The 17,937-nt window shown below is 42.7% G+C and overlaps 1 protein-coding gene across 1 annotated transcript in view; it reads right to left on the minus strand.

The window, feature by feature from the left end:
• Positions 1 to 217: 217 nt before the first annotated feature.
• Positions 218 to 17,937, minus strand: part of abcc10 (ATP binding cassette subfamily C member 10) — a 44,512-nt gene continuing 26,792 nt past the window's right edge. The window contains exons 18-25 of the mRNA XM_088419011.1: positions 14,221 to 14,564; positions 13,980 to 14,149; positions 6,441 to 6,601; positions 6,125 to 6,378; positions 4,524 to 4,669; positions 3,706 to 3,803; positions 3,527 to 3,639; positions 218 to 953 (exon numbers count right to left, since the gene is read on the minus strand). Of these exons, the coding sequence (XP_088275137.1) occupies positions 809 to 953; positions 3,527 to 3,639; positions 3,706 to 3,803; positions 4,524 to 4,669; positions 6,125 to 6,378; positions 6,441 to 6,601; positions 13,980 to 14,149; positions 14,221 to 14,564 (1,431 nt within the window). The 3' untranslated portion in view covers positions 218 to 808. The remainder of the gene's footprint in view (positions 954 to 3,526; positions 3,640 to 3,705; positions 3,804 to 4,523; positions 4,670 to 6,124; positions 6,379 to 6,440; positions 6,602 to 13,979; positions 14,150 to 14,220; positions 14,565 to 17,937) is intronic.

Below are 17,937 nucleotides of genomic sequence, written 5' to 3' on the forward strand. Positions count from 1 at the left end.
CTCTCCTCGGACCCTTGAAGTTCACTATGTAGAGGTTCGACTGTAGTAACTGTCTTTAGATTGTGACCCCCCCTTGTAGACAAATGATTTTACTTGCCAGTTGTAGAGTCCTCGCACGACATCACAAAAACAAAAGCGGTGCAAACCTTGTGAAACGGCCATGTGATAGACTTCCTGAGGGGTGGAGGTGCACTTTGATGCAAAAGAGTACACCAGGTAAGACATGTTTGTGTTTATTTTCCAACATTTCTTCCCTCATTTGGTTACGCTGCTATCATAAACACATTTCAAACATTGGACATATTGTATTAAAGGTACTACAGTAGGGGAGTTCAGCCGACAGCCCGGGGGCCACTGATGGCCCACCATCTATTTTTCAGTGGCCCGCTGAAAAATTTTCAAAGGAAAAAAAAAGGCTTCTTCCACTTTAAACTTTGTCAAGGTGCAATTTACCCTGACCAATTTGACTGCTTGGCTTTTATTTAGCTTAATCAATGATCATGAAGTAAAAGTTTTATAATAAAAGTTGATTATGGTAAAGTATTATCTTTTTATTATGACAATTTATTTTTTGACACACACACACACACACACACGCACACATATATATATATATATATATATATATATATATATATATATATATATACACACACACACACACACACACACACACACACAATATAATAGCCTCACTCAAGCTTGACGATTTCCATAAAGTAAAAAATGTAGTGTACATACGAAATGGAAAGGGGCTAAAAATGGGCAATGTCACTTCGAAATGTCAAGTCCCACCCAGCGCTTGGTGTCAGGGCACGGGGGCGGCCTCCCCGTCCAGGAGCCGACGGAAGAGTGAGCCGTCCTTGTGGCAGAGGGCCGCCGGCGTGTCGAAGTCAGCCACCTTCCCGCCTTGCATCACCAGCACCCGGTCGCACTCCATGATGGTGTTGACCCTGATGCACGTGCAGACACACACACATACGCACACACACAAACACACACACTACAGTCAGATGTGCCAGTATTCCGACAAGAGCGCAGTCTGTAAAATTTTCTTCCAAGTATCCAAATGCTTGAGTATGGTGGCCCTGAATTTGAAATCATATAAACAAAAAACGATGCAAACAAAAAAGGTGCAAACAAAAACACAGACAAGCACGCAAGAAAAAAAGCATACAATAAGAAAGCATGCAAGAAAAAATAAAAAAGCAAACAAGAAAAAAAACACATGCGGGAAAAGAGAAGCAAACAAGAAAAAAGATGCAAGAAAAAGAAAACGAAAAAAGAAGCGCACAGGAAAAATGAAGCAAATGAGAAAAAATACAAATGAAAAGAAAAATACACCCGCAAGAAAAAAAGTGATAATAATGGTAATAATAATGGTGATAATAATATAGTACAAATATCATTTAGTGCAAAATATTATTCATGCATGTAGTTTGAGGCAGATTAGTGCATAAGAGATTTGTTGAGAATTCGGATGGCTTGTGAGTAGAGGCTGTTTGCCAGCCTGGCATTCCTGGCCCTCAGGTTTCTGTAGCGTCTACCTGTTAGCAGCAGTTCGAACATATCGTTTTGTGGATGTGTCTTGTCCTTAATGAGGTTGCGTGTCCTTCACAGAACCCTGGTGTGGTAAATGTCCTGTAGTGAGGGTAAGGCTGCTCCACAGATGTGCTGTGACGACTTGATCACACGCTGGAGAGCCTTCCTGTCATTTTCTGTGCAGTTGCCTTACCAGACTGTAATGGGAGGTGGAGAGGAAACTTTGGATTGTAGAAGTTTTTGAGAATATTTGCTCATGTGCCAAATTTCTTCAGTCCCCGCAGATAGTACAGTCTTTGTTGGGACTTCTGGACAATCTGTCCAGTGTTGTGGGACCAAGTGAGATCCTCACTGATGTAGGTGCTGAGGAATTCGAAGGCTTTCACTCTCTCCACCTCAGTCCCATTGATGAATAGTGGTTTGTGCGGCTCCACCTGCCGCCTTGGGTCAATGATCAGTTCTTTGGTTTTGTCCGTGTTGAATTGGAGATTGTTGCTGTGACACCAGACCACAAAGTCTGCCACCTCTTTCCTGAATGCTGTCTCGGCCCCACCAGTGATCACCCTGATGACTGTAGTGTCGGCTGCATACTTAATTATGCTGGTGTTGTTTTGGGAGGCAACACAGTCATAGGTGAAGAGTGTGTAAAGCAGGGGGCTCAGCACACAGCCCTGGGGTGTCCCTGTGCTCACATTTGTGTTGCTGCATGTGCGGTTGTGGACTCTGACTAATTGAGGTCTGCCTGTGAGGAAGTTCAGCACTTAGTTGCAGAGGCTGGGTGCCAGATCAAGTGTAAGGTGCTTATCTGTCAGTCTGTCTGGGATGACTGTGTTGAATGCTGAGCTGTAATAGACGAAGAGCATTATTACATACGTGTCTTTGCCCTCTAAGTGCGTGAGCCCTGTGTGAATGGCGGTGTTGACTGCATCATCTGTGGACCGTTTCTGTCGATATGCAAATTGTAGCGGGTCCACGGTGTCTGGAATAGTCTTTTTGATATGCATCATGACAATACTCTCAAAGCACTTCATTGTGATTGGGGTGAGCGCTATGGGACAGTAGTCATTCAGGCAGGTCACAGTGCGTTGCTTGGGGACAGGCACTATGATGGTGGCCTTAAAGCAGATGGCGACACAGGGTTGTGCAAGGGACAGGTTAAAGACGTCCGCAGACACATCAGCTAGCCATGATGCGCAAATCCCGAGTGCATGGCCGGGGATGTTATCTGGGCCGACAGGAGAAAAAATGCAAAAAAGGAAGCAAAACAAGAAAAAAAATACAAATGTAAAGAAAAAGACGCATGCAAGAAAAGACACAGACAAGAAAAAAGACGCACAAGTCACATAAAATTTGAGCAGATCAATAAAAGGTAAATCGCTAACAAAAAACACCTTACAAGAGAGAAGCAAACAACAAAAAGGAAGCACACAATAAAAAGAACATGCAAGAAAAAAGAAGACAGAAAGAAAAAGGAAGCAAACAATAAAATGGAGCAAACTAACTTTTCCTCCCGAAACTGCTTCCTTTTTCTTGCCTGTTCTCTTTTCTTGTGTGCTCTCTCTCTTTTGTTTTTTTGTTTATGATTACCTTTTTAGTCCACACGTTTGTCATTTTCAGTGGGTGTCCCCAAATCTTTGTCACCATCAGTTTTGTTTTTGTCCACATCTTTATTTTTCACTTCCTTCCATGCACCAATATTTTTGCCAAATCTTATGTTCTCCAATACTTTTTTCCACATTTTCTATATCCAACCAATGTCCCAATATTTTTGTTGTTTCATGTCCCAATACCTTTGTCCACATTTTCTTCGTTTTGATCAGAGTGCAACATTTTCTTCCTTTTGATGTCGCAATAGTTATGTCATTTTCCATGTCCCAGCAAAGTAATTCTTACTTCTGGTAGCTGTCCCAACACTCTTGTCCACATTGCATTGACTTTTTTTTTTCACTTCCTACCCCAAGACTTTTGTCCAAATTGGACTGACCTGTGCGCGATGGTGAGGACGGTGTGGTTCTGAAAGCGTTGGGCGATGGTCTTCTGCAGCAGTTTTTCCGTGGGACGATCCACGCTGGCCGTGGCCTCGTCCACGCACAGAACCTGCGCGGGGAGGATGCCACATCATCATCTGCGTCCTCCGGTGATGCACGGCACCAGCCAGCTTACCTTGGCTTGCGTGAGCAGCGCTCGGGCCAGACAAAGCAGCTGGCGCTGGCCCACGGAGAAGGTCCGGCCTCGGTCCCGAAGATGACCATCCAGACCACCTGAGCCACAGGCAACACTACTTGACAATTTTGACAGTACTCATTGCCAGCTCGGTGGCAGCCTATTTGTCCTGTGAGAGGTGTGTGCAGCTCCCACTAAGTCGCTACCAGCAAACACCGCAAACACAAACCTAGCATGGTAGCATAAAAAGAACTTGTTCTGGCTTTAGTCTCCACCTCGGAAGTTTTATTTTATTTGATGCTGCTTTTCGTTTGTTTTTCTAAAATATACACATGTACAGACTTTTTTTAAAATGTCCTCGGGACTTACAACGCTAAAAAACTATGGGTCTCAACAGAAATTTTTGGAGTCACAAAAATTTTACCATAAAAAGGACAAAGTTAGTCTAAGGTTCAAACTGCATAACAGATACTATAAGCAAATGTCACAATAAAATGTATTGAAATAATATAATGAACTTACATATACAGTAGCTTCAACATGTCTGTTTCGTTCCTCGTCTCGATCTTTCTCGAACAGGAAGTGTATTGATCTATTTTCAATTTCAATATTGATATAGTAATACTTTAAATCAATTTAAATTGTTGTAAATGAGAATCCTAATTCTTATGTGAAAGAATTTTTTTAAGCACACCCCTACAAAAAACTTTATTTCTGGTGGACACACGTTGATTTGAAAGTATGCGTCTAGGACGCAGCAAAAGCACTGCATTTTATAATGTGTGTGCGTGTAACAAAAAGTGAACGTTGTCCCTCACCCATATCATTGACCACTGAGCTGAGGTGACACTGGTCCAGGACCTCTAGAAGCTGCTGATCCTGGTGCAACCCGCAGGGGTCCAGATTTTCTCGAATGGTCCCAGTGAACAGGAAAGGGTCCTGAGGAATGATGGCCATTTTGGACCTGCAATGGTGCGCGTGCATTAGACCATAGGTGTGGAACTCCAGTCCATGAGGGTCAGTGTCCTCCATGTTTTCAGGGTTTCTCTTCCAAACACACTTGATTCAAAAGACTGACTTATTATGACTCGGCAGGAGCTTGAAAACGATCCTAATCATTTGAATCAGGTGTGTTTGAGAGAGAAGGTTCGAAAACATGCAGAATACTGGCCCTCGAGGACTGGAGTTTCACACCTGTGCATGAAACCAAGTGTGGTTTTCTGCAATTAGATTGTAGACCTTGCAATCGCTGAACTTTGCCCTTCAGCGATCTGCAGAAATTAGAAGTCCAATCGTGGCCAAAAAGAAAGATCTATGTCCAGATAGAAAATGATGGACGTTTTTTTGGGAATGTGACATACGATACAACCTTAACTTATTCAAAGCCAAGGACGTATTTTCATGTTTTTTTTTTTTAGTCCAGCCATTGAATCCCAGATACAGTGGTACCTCGGTCCTCGAACGCCTCTATACTCGGCCAAATCGGTGCTCGACCAAAAAAATCAAGTAGGTAATGCATCGGACCTCGATCAGATTTTCGGTGCTCGACTAGCCGAGCCTAGCCGTGCTCGACTAGCCGAGCCTAGCCGAGCCGACCCGAACGCGCTCCTCGGCTCTTTTCGGCCAGTTCAAGCGCCAGTTCAACTCAGACCGCCAACGGAGTAAGACTTACGCAGTTTGTTTGAGTACGTATTTCTTCCCAATTTTCAACTTTTTTGTGTTGCGCTAGCCCTTAATGATGGGTCCTAAGAGAGATAGTGATAAGGGGAAGGCAAAGAGAAAAACAGTGAGGACCACTATCGAACGGAAGAGACAAACAAAAAAGGCAGAAGCAACTTACAATGGACAGGTTCCTTCTTAAAGAAAAGAGGAAGGCTACTGCCCAGCCAGATTTACCTCCACAGAAGAGAGAGAGAAGGGAGAAAACCCCTGAAGGCGCGTTACCTAGCGTCATCATGAAAAGGGATTCCCCTTCCAAGGATTAACCCTCCCTCCCGTCCTCGCCGCATCCAAACTTGGCTGACCAGTGCTCACGGACTTGTATCCAACACGTTGTGACAACAGTACAGTTATAAATATCATTGGATATGATCGATATATTAGAAGCACTGGATTATAAGGTGCACTGTCAGCTTTTGAGAAAATTTAAGGATTTTAGTTGCGCCTTATGGTGCGGAAAATACGGTATCTGGAAATGAATGTCCTTAATGTACTTAAGTATCGATTATTACTCAAGTATCTAGGATTGAACGTCCGGACTCTTAAAAAAACGTGAACATAAGTCCCTGACATTGAATGATTTAATGTGACCTTGACCTATGACTGATGCCCGTATGAGTCAGCACATCCAAAGATGTGGACCCAAAGGTCGCATGTGGTGACTTCTCAAAAGTTTTAGTGGTCCCAAAGGAAGGCTGACCTGAGCTGATGGAGACCCACGCCTGCGACGTCCAGCCCGTCCAGGAGGATCTGGCCCAGACTGGGCTCGGCCACGCGGAAGAGCGCAGCGAATAAGGACGACTTGCCCGAGCCGGTGCGGCCCACTATGCCCACCTTCTCGCCGGGCCGCACCTCCAAGCTCACGCCGTCCAAGGCCTTAGGAAGACCGTCCCTGTAGACCAAGACCACGTTGCGGAACTCCACGCTTCCACGGAGGGGCCAGCACGCTGGCAGCTGAAAACAAAGAGGCGGGCTGTGGCGAGGCGCTTCTGGGCAGAGCTTTGGCCTACGCTTACCTGCAGGTTCTGCTCCTGAGGTTCTTCCGGGAGCTGGCTGGAATATTCGTGGGCTCGCTCCACACTCACCAGCTGCATCTCTGTCTGCGTGAAGGCCAAGATGAGGCCCGACAGCAGCGAGGTGATGGACAGCGCGTACGACAGCGCCAAACCCACCAGGCCTGAAAGACGCACACAGGCAGCGGTCTCACAATGTTTGTTCCATGAACAAGCGAAGAAACAAAAGCAAGAAGCTGCTTTGGCCGCCACTCCACTCTCAGAGGCTCACTCGCTTACAGAGCAATTCCATTCCATCCGCTCAGCTCTGTTGCGGCACGACACACCCATCTTAATGAATGACAGCGGTGCCACTGCATCCGCTGCGGTCCGCCAACTTTACGCAAGATTTGAAAAATCTGATCCGCCGCCATGGTCAATTCCACAGTTCAGAGATCACCAAACAAAAAAACATGGTCTACTTACAGATACAATGGCTAAATCGTGTTCTCCTTTGCTGATTGATTAAATGAAGTCAAAAACGACTGCTTCTGCTTGTTTGTGCCTTTGCCATTGAGACAAAAGGAGCAGACGCTTTCCTCCTGTTAATTAGCACTAGCGTGTGTACAAATATATATTATTGTTTGAGTCACGATTCAATTAACTCACTTCAAAATTTAAATGAACGTTGCACGTACGTATTCGCCCATTGTAAATGAAGCATGTGTAACATATTTAGTTTGTATTGGGTTTTCATTTACTGTATTCACATTTGTTTTCTGTTTTGAATTAATATGTGTGGAAGTGAGCGTGTTGGATTGACAGGCGCTCAAGAAAGGAGGGAGAGTGGTTGACTCGCGCTGAAAGAATGAAAAAAGAGAAGATTTGACCACACGCTCTTTTAGCACGGCATTAATGTCTTCACAGTGAATAGGACCTGTGTACAGTCACCTTCGGAGACCCGGAAGCCCTTTTAAGGCTTATGCAATGAATTTTTATCCAAGCAAATGTTTTGCAAAGGACCGAGTTGAAGATCCCCGCGCATGCGTAGTTTGACTTTCCAAAGAATGTTAGGATCGTGTGACACTGCGCGCTGCATTGTGGCTGATTGTAGACGCACGCAGTGGGCACGGGTGTGCGTCCATTGTTGCGAACCGCAGCTGCGGATGCAGTGGAATCGCCCAGTTAGAGGCACAACTCCAACACGTGCCCGAACCCACGTCGGCTTCTTACTGTGTCAGTCATTAAAGGCACAACTCCAACACACATTTTACACTACAAACACCCTAAATTTTAGGGTCAAGTTCTGGTATTTTCTATGTTACCTTGAATAAGACACACCAACACTTTGCCAACAATGTCAAAACTATAGCAAAACAGGATAAATGTCATTTTCTCAAACGCTTCATTTTTTCTTGTGTTTATATGCATAGATTATATATTTGTTGTGGTTTAATTAAGTGTATTTCATGTTTCCCACACAACAGGACACCCGACAAGTTGCAATTATTGGAAAGAAATTCAGGAGAGAAATTGTTCAAAGTTGCTGGGCAATCTTTTGGGGAATATATTACGATGTAAAGCAGGGGTGGTAAACTCATTTTAGCTTGCGGGCCACAAAAAGGAAAATCCATTTCCAAGTGGGCCGAACCAATAAAATCATGGTATAGATTTATGTAACTTTAATCAGCAACTTCAGATTTAGGGTTTTTTAATACTGTAAAAAAAAGTGTGTATTTTTGCCCAACCTTCCGCCTCAACTAGAGGGCGACATTTGCTTTTTATTCTTATTTATTTATTTATAACCACAACTCAAAACAAACCATTTTTTTCCACATATCTGTGTTTTAAAAATATTAAAATGCAAAATAAGTTATATGTAATTTACAAGGCTTAAAAAGATCATATATTCCTCAAATTCAATATAGTATGCATCCGTTTTAAAGTTTACACAGAACATTGCAGAAATGCATTTTCGCCTAATTGCCTCAACAATGAGGCTGCGTGGATCATTTTTTTTGGCGGCCTTTGACACATTATTATGTCAGATAGCGATAATGACTTTTAGAGCTTTTTAACAAACTAATATTCAGCTGTGTCAAAAAAATAAAGCATTGAAACTTCAACTCATTTTACTGTTGGAACATTAGTTCCAGCATTTGCTAATACGTGCACGCGTACAATACCTGGCACTTGTCTTGTTTTTGCTCAGCCAAAAACGGCAACATCAAGTTATTCGATAAATGATAAAGAAATGCATCTAAAAGTACTGTCATTTTGTCATTTCAACCCCTGGGTGTCCCTAGATTTTTCACTAACTTGGCCTTATCATCACCCAAGTGACCCAGCGGGTCGCCCAGTAACCGAAGGGTCGGCTGTTTGAATCCCGCTCTGTCAGAGTCACGTGTTGTTGTGTCCTTGGGCAAGTCACTTCACCCACCTTTCCTCCAGTGGCTGGTCGGAGGGGCCGTAGGTGCAATATGGCAGCCTCGCCACTGTCAGTCTGCCCCAGGGCAGCTGTGACTACACAACGTCGCTTACCACCACTGGTGTGTGAGTGCATTTGGTAAATGAGTTGTCAGTGTGCACGCTTTGAAAACTTGAGGATAGTAAAAAAGCGCTATGTAAGTGCAATGTCCATTTACCAACTACCAGTCTTACAATGCATAGCAAGACCTTTGCATTATGGGAGTCATTGAAAGGCTTACAAATCTCATAAGTTGTCTGCTAGTTACAACCAGTGGTTTTGGGGTCTCAACACAAAAATCTTTATTCCACACTTTTCGCGAGTTGTTGAAAGAATTCATGCAAAAATCGGGGGAAATGGATGATATAACATCGGGTTTTCAATATGTGCAAAATTGACAATATTGCCAAATTTAATGGCAGTAAATGACCGGCATGGGCTAAATTTGACATCTGCAGGGTGTACCTCTCCACCTCCCGTTTGCAAGCGTTTAGAAGGGACGGCAGGATGGCATATTGAAGTTCCACATGGTTTAACAATCTGTGCAATGTTTTAGCCTCCAAGTGTTTTTTGTTTGTATGCTTTTCCTTTGATAAAAATCTAACAGCCTGAGTTGGGTCAAAATCTCCCCAAGGGGTTAGTAACACACACCATGTGTTGTAATTGAACAGCCATGATCTATGTGACCATTAAAGTTGGGGGTAGACTTATAATTGCGTTTTTTTTTAAAATACAGCCAAATTGGAATTAAAAAAGAGGGGGCGGGGGGGTCGATTTATAAGCGAGATTGACTTGTACTCATGAGAAATACAGTAATAAAATATGGCCTTGAAAGCAAAAGAACACTGAAAATATTGACACAATTATTGGAAATACTGATTACAAGACGCTGAAGGAACACTCGCTTTGGGCCAGTGCTTTACAATGTGGTGGTTCATAAAAATTCAGATTGAGGACCATCTGTGCTGACACTGATTGACGGATCTTGACGGATGAATTTTTATCATTAAATGAGGCCTCACCCCCAAAATTTGTGGGCTCACAAGTTGCCCGTCCTTGTAAAAAAAGGGGGAGGTGTCACTCTAATTTCAGAATCTGATCTTAAATTTAGCACGAGCACTAATCACACCTTCAGGACATTTGAGCCTCTCGTTATGCGATCGAGCTCCTCACCACCATTCTATGTGGTAGTTATTTACCGTCGTCCCGGTGCATAATCTAGATTCTTAGATGAATTCCCTGAACTTATGCTGATTTAATAACTCATGCAGATAATATATTAATTATGGGTGACTTCCATATTCATATGAACTCCCCATTGGAGCCATTTACTGTAGCATTTCAAGCAATAATCGATGCATTTGGCTTTACACAAATAATAGAAGTAGCGACACACCGGAATGGTCATAGATTTAGTGTTAACCCGTGGCCTAACTTCCTCAAATGTCACAATTTTGCCGTATACTAACGCTATGTCTGATCTTATAACATTTGAAGTCCTAGCTTGTATCAACCACAGCTGCACTTTCTGAACTACTACCTTTCGCAACAGCTGCCTTTCCATCTTTCATTGGTTCAGTTGATAAGATCACAAACGATTTTAATACGGTTATTTTAAATTCCCTAAACTCTACAGCGCCGTTCAGACTTAAATCTCGTCCGAAGTGGCACACTCTGTTGTTTACGGATGAAACGCATATGTTTAAATTGTTAAGTAGACAACTTGAGCGTAACTGGCGAACAACTAAACTCGAGGTTTTCCGTCAGGCCTGGTGCGATAGCTTGCTGAAATATAAAGAGGCTCTTAGTTTAGGAATGTTATTATCATACATGTTGTGTGTTGTCGCGAGAACTTGCGAGTGAGGTGTCTGATGAGCGGGAGTTGAGTAATGGCGGAAGAAAAAAAATCGTTAAGAAAACTACGTGTGCAATTTCAGATCCTTTTAAGGAAAAACAAATTATTTTCCAAAATGATTGGTCCTAATAAAAACAACCCAAAATATTTATTTGATAAGGTAGCAAAGCTAACGCACTGGCAGCAGATTAATCACAGCTCCCTCCTTTCAGCACACGATTTCATGCAATTCTTAACTCAGCGGATTCAGCTAATAAGGGACGAAAGAAAAAAGGCAGCGCCACTTACCCCCTCGGCTGTGGTTACTGATGCTAGTTTGGACAATCAGGTCCATGAAAGTCTGGTAACCCTGTCCCAGTTTGATTTAGTATCCCTGGAGTGTCTTACACACCTGGTTAACGCAGCAAAGCCGACATCCCGCATGCTCGACCCGCTTCCAGGCAAACACGTTAAAGACATTCCCGGTCTTAGTCTTATCAATCTGTCACTCTCCTCTGGCATTGTACCTGAAGCTTTTAAGACGGCCGTCATTCAACCATTACTTAAGAAACCTCACCTAGATCCTTAAAATCTCTCTAACTATAGACCAGTTTCACATTGTCCGTTTATTGCCAAAATTCTTGAGAAAGTTGTATTACAACAGCTTAGTGAATTCATGGTAGATAATAGATTTGAACTCCTTCAGTCAGGTTTTAGGGCCAAACACTCTACTGAGACAGCCCTTGTAAGTGACAAATGATCTTCTCTTAGCCGTGGATTCCAACATCTCATCAATATTATTCTTGCTTGACCTTAGTGCCGCATTTGACACTATTGATCATCATATTCTTATAGAACATCTTAAATCATGTGTTGGTATCTTGAGATCAGCACTTTCTTGGTTCAGATCTTCCATCCTGGGAAGGACTCATAGTGTCTCTTATGGCAATGCGATCTCTGAATCTTTCTCTGTCTCATGTGGTGTCCCGCAGGGGTCAGTACTTGGTCCCTTACTGTTCAACATCTCCATGATTCCTCTTGGCGATATTATACGTAAACATGCTATTAGTTTTCACTGCTATGCTGATGATACCCAACTTACATGCCTTTAGAAATAACAGATCTGTGCAAGTGCAGTTAACTGGAGGCCTGCCTTGCCGGGATTAAACAATGGATGTCTTCCGATTTTCTGCTTCTTAACCCTAGTAAAACAGAGATGTTAATTATTGGCCCTGCTCATCATCAGCACTTAATTAAGAATACCACGTTGAACCTGGATAACTGTACAATTTCCCAAAGTAGTTTTGCAAAAAACCTCGGCATAATATTTGACTCAACTCTCTCTTTTTCGACACATATTAATAACACGACAAGAACAGCGTTTTCTCACCTTCGCAATATAGCTAAAATTCGCCCTATTCTTTCTCTTAGCGATGCTAAAACATTAATTCATGCATTTGTTACGTCATGCCTGAACTATTGTAACGTTCTGTTTTCTGGGCTTCCCATGTCCTGCGTAAAAAGCCTGCAGTCTGTACAAAATGCAGCAACGAGACTGTTGACAAGGACGAGAAAGTTCAATCATATTACTCTAGCTGACCTGCATTGGCTTCCAATACACATGAGATGTGATTTTAAGGTGTTGTTAATTACTTATAAAATTTTACACGGTTTAGCTCCTTCCTATCTCGTCCAATTAGCATCACCATATGTTCTGTCCCGACAACTTCAGTCACAAAATGGCGGTTTGTTATCAACCCCACGGGCTAAAAAGAAGTCCGCGGGATCAAGGGCATTTTCCATTCGCGCGCCAGTACTATGGAATACCCTACCTATGGAAGTTCGGGCAGCCACCTCAGTAGAAATCTTTAAATCCCGACTAAAAACACAATTATACTCAAAAGCATTTGTTAATGGGGCTGTCTGCAGCTTTCTACTTTTTTTTTTCTGTCCCCTTCTCCCGGCTCGGAGAGGGGGCTAGCTAGATGGGGGAGGTTTACTTGATTGCCCCCATTTGGCCCTGCGCTGATCGACCATCACGGGTTAAGTGATCGACCGTCTGCGGTCCACTTGGTTAGACTGTGGGAAGGTTCCTGCCCAATGGCTTTGCCTGCTGTCAAGTCATTGCGCTATATAGCACAATATGTTTTCTGTAATCTATATTGCGTACCTGTATTTGTCTGTATTGTGTATCTGTATTTGTCTGCATATGGTACACGCAGCATCCACTTCAACCTGTGGGCCTGGAAGGGGGCTTCTCCCACCTGTGGTCCCTTCTGAAGGTTTCTGATTTTCCCCAAATTGGGGTTTTTCCTTCCCCTTCTGGGAGCTTTGACAGGGGATGCTGTTGTGTACCTTACAACAAAAAGATGTCTCTGTATGACTTCTTTTTCGAAAGAAGTCCCGACATGACCTCTTTTCATCTGTGAAGCCCTTTGAGACTTTGGTGATTCAGGGCTATACAAATAAAATTTGATTGATTGATTGATTAATTTGATTTTTTTAGTATTCAGTCCATGTATTTTTTTTAGGCTTATTGGAATAGTTGTATTTAGGTTATCCCATATATGTTTCTGTAACATGTATATTGGTAGACATGGATTTTTTTTGTTGGAATTGTCATGTTCCTGCAGCTGTAACAAATCACAGGCATGGTGACCTAATGTCTTAATCACAGGCACGACGACCTAATCATAGGAACAATGACCTAATTACAGGATGGAACAGGGTCTGTCGCCATGTTCCTGGGAAAGAAGAGAGCAATGATTGCATGAATTGATAGTACATGGACTTTCACCTACATCTCCAACTATGAGAAACTGATTGTTACATTCCTGACATTATATCTCCCCTAACCTATTTGGGCAAAGAGTGGTTCTAACTTGGGCCAGCCCAAATGGATAAAAGAGGGTCGGACAGAAAGTGTAAGCAGAACGGTAGTAGATCTGTAAAGGTGAAGTCTTTGTCGCTTCTCACGAGTAAAAATATGTTGTCTTTCTTCTGGTGTGTTGTTTATTAATGTTTTAGGTTGCCTGAACCTGACAAGGCTTCATGTTAAAAACATTGCACACGTGATGTAAATTTTTTTCCCAGCTCGAAATTTCTTTCTATGTTCTTTGTTTGTTTGTTTGTAGCTGTTTGTAGCTTAGCCTTTAGTCTGCTCACGTATTGCAAAGTTAAAACATAACAGGAAAGTCATAATTTCAGTTACAAGCTGGTTTATGGACCTGACATAAGTCTAACCCCCTCCTTCGCAACTTACCCGGGTCAACGACGTGAAACTGGTGCTGCAGGATGGCCACGACGGCGAGCCCAGTCACCACGGCGACGCCGATGAGCTGCAGCCGGATGTCCAGCCACTGCGCGGCGGCATTGCTGAGGAACAAGCAGCGCTGGTTCCAGTCCAACCGCCGTATGATCTCGTCCTCAAACCTGATGACGCAAAAATAAAAAATAATTACCCGGCAAACATTTCACGGCAGACATTTAGAATGTAAATGTACCTAGCGCAAGCCCGAGTGGCCCGAATGGTGGCGAGGCCGGCAAGCGTCTCGGAAAAGTGTGAATAGACAGGCGAGAGCGTGATGGCGCACAGGCGCTTGAGCTCCCGGGAGGTGTGGCGGTAGTAGGACTGCGTGCGCAGATAGAGAAGTGCCAGAGGGGGGAGCGCCAGCAGCAGCCATGGCAGCGCCAGGCTCATGACCGCCAGCGTGCCCAGCAGGGCGAAGATGTTGGCCAGCAGGATGTTGAGCACAAAGGGCAGGCTGTCGTCCACGCTGTACATGTCTGACGAGAAGCGATTCAGAATGCGTCCCAGAGGCGTCACGTCAAGAAAGCTGCTCTTGGCCTGTGGGCGCAAACACCCGCGCCATTACCAACCTTTGTTTTAGCTTGTCGTTATCGAGGAAAATCTATTCTCCAGTGGGCCGGACCAATAAAACTATTTTTTTATACTACAGTGGTCCCCCGTGTTACGAACTTAATCCGTTCAGCGGCTACGCTCGTAACTTGAACTGCTCGTATGACGGGCAATCCAATAACCTTAGGTAAAAACATCACGACTTTATACACATATTAAAAATGAGTAACATAATCTACTGTACAGTTAAATTAAATAACATATACAAAGGAAAAATGACATTTACCTTTGGGGCGACGTGACTTGAGCTGGGTGGAGGCGGAGGGGAGCAGAGACCAACCCGCAGAATTTATTTATATATTTTCTTAAACGGGAACTTTTCTCAAACTAGAACATATCACCGGCGATTTCCTTCTCTTTAATCCATAATAGAAGAAGCCTCTCAATTTTGTTGTCGATCGAGGTCCGTCCCCCGGCAAGGAAAGTCTTGCCCTTAGAAGATTGCCGAGCGGTTACGGCCATACTCACGAGCAAGGTTAACCATGCGTGCGCCTCCTTCGTATTTTTTTTTTTATTATCTCCTGCTTCTTTTCTATTGTCATCATCCTCTTACTTCTTCCTTTACCGCCACTATCAATTTTAGAAGCCATGTCTAACAGATAAAGTTTGCAAAGTCTTAACAACATTCCTTCCTTCCGTTTTTCACTCATTTTCTCTCCTTCCTTCCGTCCCAACCAGCTGTGCCATCAAGCTAGATGAAGGCGTTCGACCAATAGCATATCGGCATTTCCGTGACTGACACCGTGACTGAAACAGTGACTGTGACATTGTAAGAGCAATAGCATATCAGCGTTAACGTTGTGTGCGTGAGCAGATGATTTCGTTAATGTAGCAAAGCGCGGTCAATTGTACGTACACATTGACTGGCAAAGCGTGGCGAAATCATAGTTATAACCATCACGACTATATACACACAATTAAAATTAATACCATAATCTACTTTACAGTTAAATAAATTAACATGAATACACAAAGGATAAATGACATTTTCCTCTGGGGCGACGTGACTTGAGCCGAGTGGAGACGGAGGAGAGCAGAGACCAACCCGCAGAACTTATTGATTTATTTTCTTAAACGGGAACTTTTCTCGAACTAAAACATATCACCGGCGATTTCCTTCTCTTTAATCCATAAAAGAAGAAGCCTCTCCATTTTGTTGTCGAGCGAGGTCCAACCCCCGGCAAGGAAAGTCTTGCCCTTAGAAGATTGCGGAGCGGTTCCATCCATACTCACGAGCAAGGTTAACTCTGCGTGTGCCTCCTTCGTATTTTTTTATTATCTCCTGCTTGGTTTCTATTGTCATCATCCTCTTACTTCTTCCTTTACCGCCACTTGCAATTTTAGAAGCCATGTCTAACAGATAAAGTTTGCAAAGTCTTCACAACATTCCTTCCTCCCTTTTTTCACTCCTTTTTTCTCCTTCCTTCCGTCCCGACCAGCTGTGCCATCAAGCTAGATAAAGGTGTTCGGCCACTAGCATATCGGCATTTCTGTGATTGACGTGACGCCGGCCAATAGCAACTCCGTGACTGACACCGTGACTGAGACTGTGACTGTGACATTGTAAGAGCAATAGCGTTCAATGTTGCTGTGATGAGCGTCAAATTCTAATTTAGTTGACGTAGCAAAGTGAAAATAAATGTACAAACACAATGGCCGGCATGTCGTATTGTTCGTAAGACGGAAGGTTTGTGTGTAAGTGGGGGACAAAAAACTCTGCGTTCCACGCTCGTAAGTCGAAATGTTCGTAAAAGAGGGTGTTCGTAAACCGGGGGCCGACTGTATTTATGTAACTTTAAAACAACATCTTCAAAAAATTTTTATTCTTTTCTAATCCGTCCAAAATAGTACAACTACTAACCATAAATCATTAACATTACTCGTAATCATAAAACATTTCAAGTTTTTCATTCAGCTCATTTTTATTCTTAAAAAAAAAAAAATCATCCCATGAGCCGGATTAAACCCATTTGCGGGCCAGAACCGTCCCATGGGCTGTATGTTTGACACCTTGACTCGAGGTACACCAGTAACAAAGGTAGTTCTTTGTTTATTCTTTTTTTTTTTTATTCTTAAAAAAAAACTTTTTTTTTTGAAGTTTTGCTAAAGGAGAGTCAAAAAAATAATTTCTGCTCAATGAATTAATGAAATGCTTTATTACACTTAATTAAGTGCTAAAGTAATTTACTTAAATTGATTAGTTAGTACTTTAGTTACTTTAGGTCAGGGGTGTCAAACTCATTTTAACTTGCGGCCGCATGGAGAAAAATCTATTTCTGAGTGGGCCGGACCAATAAGAATCATGGGATATATTTATAGAACTTTAAAACAACAAATTATTATTCTTTTTAATATTGTCCCAAATAGTACAAGTACATCATCACTATTAATCAAAAAACATTAACATTGCTTTGAATCATAAGACATTTAATTTTTTATATTTATTGAAAAAAAAAAAAAAACGCTCATTTTTATACACTACAAAATCATCTCGTGGGCAAAATTAAACCCGATTTCGTGCTGGAATTTGCCCATGGACCGTATGTTTGACCCCCCTGAGTTACAGTATCTCCAAACTGTACCTCACTTTTGTTGTTGGTGGTTTTAGACCACAAGTGTCGAACTCCAGTCCTCGAGGGCCGGTATCCTACATGTTTTCAAACCCTTTCCCTCAAAAACACCTGATTCAAATGATTGGGATCATTTTAAAGCTCTCGCAGAGCCTGCTAATGAGCTAATCATTTGAATCAGGTGTGGGGGAAAGAAAACTGGAAAACATGCAGGATGCCGGCCCTCGAGGACTGGAGTTCGACACCTATGTTTTAGACATTAATAGCTGCATTTTGAGTTATTTTGAGGGAAGAATGAATTTAAGCTGTTATATATCCTAATTGCTCAAATAAAAAACACTACACAACAATAATGAAGGTCAAAAGTATGGGAGCGCCCAATAAAATGTATCTTAAAAATCAAATCTTTTTTTTTAATTCAACACCATTCGCGGAAGATAGATTAATCAGCCACAAAAGCCGAGTTTTGACACTATTCTTACTTACGATATTTACTGTAACGGTACATGCAAGACAGCGGGCGTCAATTGACTTGTTAGCTGGAGTTGTTGCGTCATTACTTTCAATAAAAGAACCGAGCAGCCTGAACCAATGTCCGAGTTCATCCTTGTTCACACACAGGAATATTACGAATACCGAGAGGATCAAGTCAAAGTTGTGATGTCTCCATCTGATTCAAATAAGAATACCAGAAGATACAAGAATTTGACTGTAGAAGTAAGGGTGCGTCC

The sequence above is a fragment of the Hippichthys cyanospilos genome, chromosome 7 (genome assembly GCF_059441005.1).
Source record: "Hippichthys cyanospilos isolate Australia breed blue-spotted pipefish chromosome 7, RoL_Hcya_1.0, whole genome shotgun sequence".
Lineage (NCBI taxonomy): Eukaryota > Metazoa > Chordata > Actinopteri > Syngnathiformes > Syngnathidae > Hippichthys > Hippichthys cyanospilos.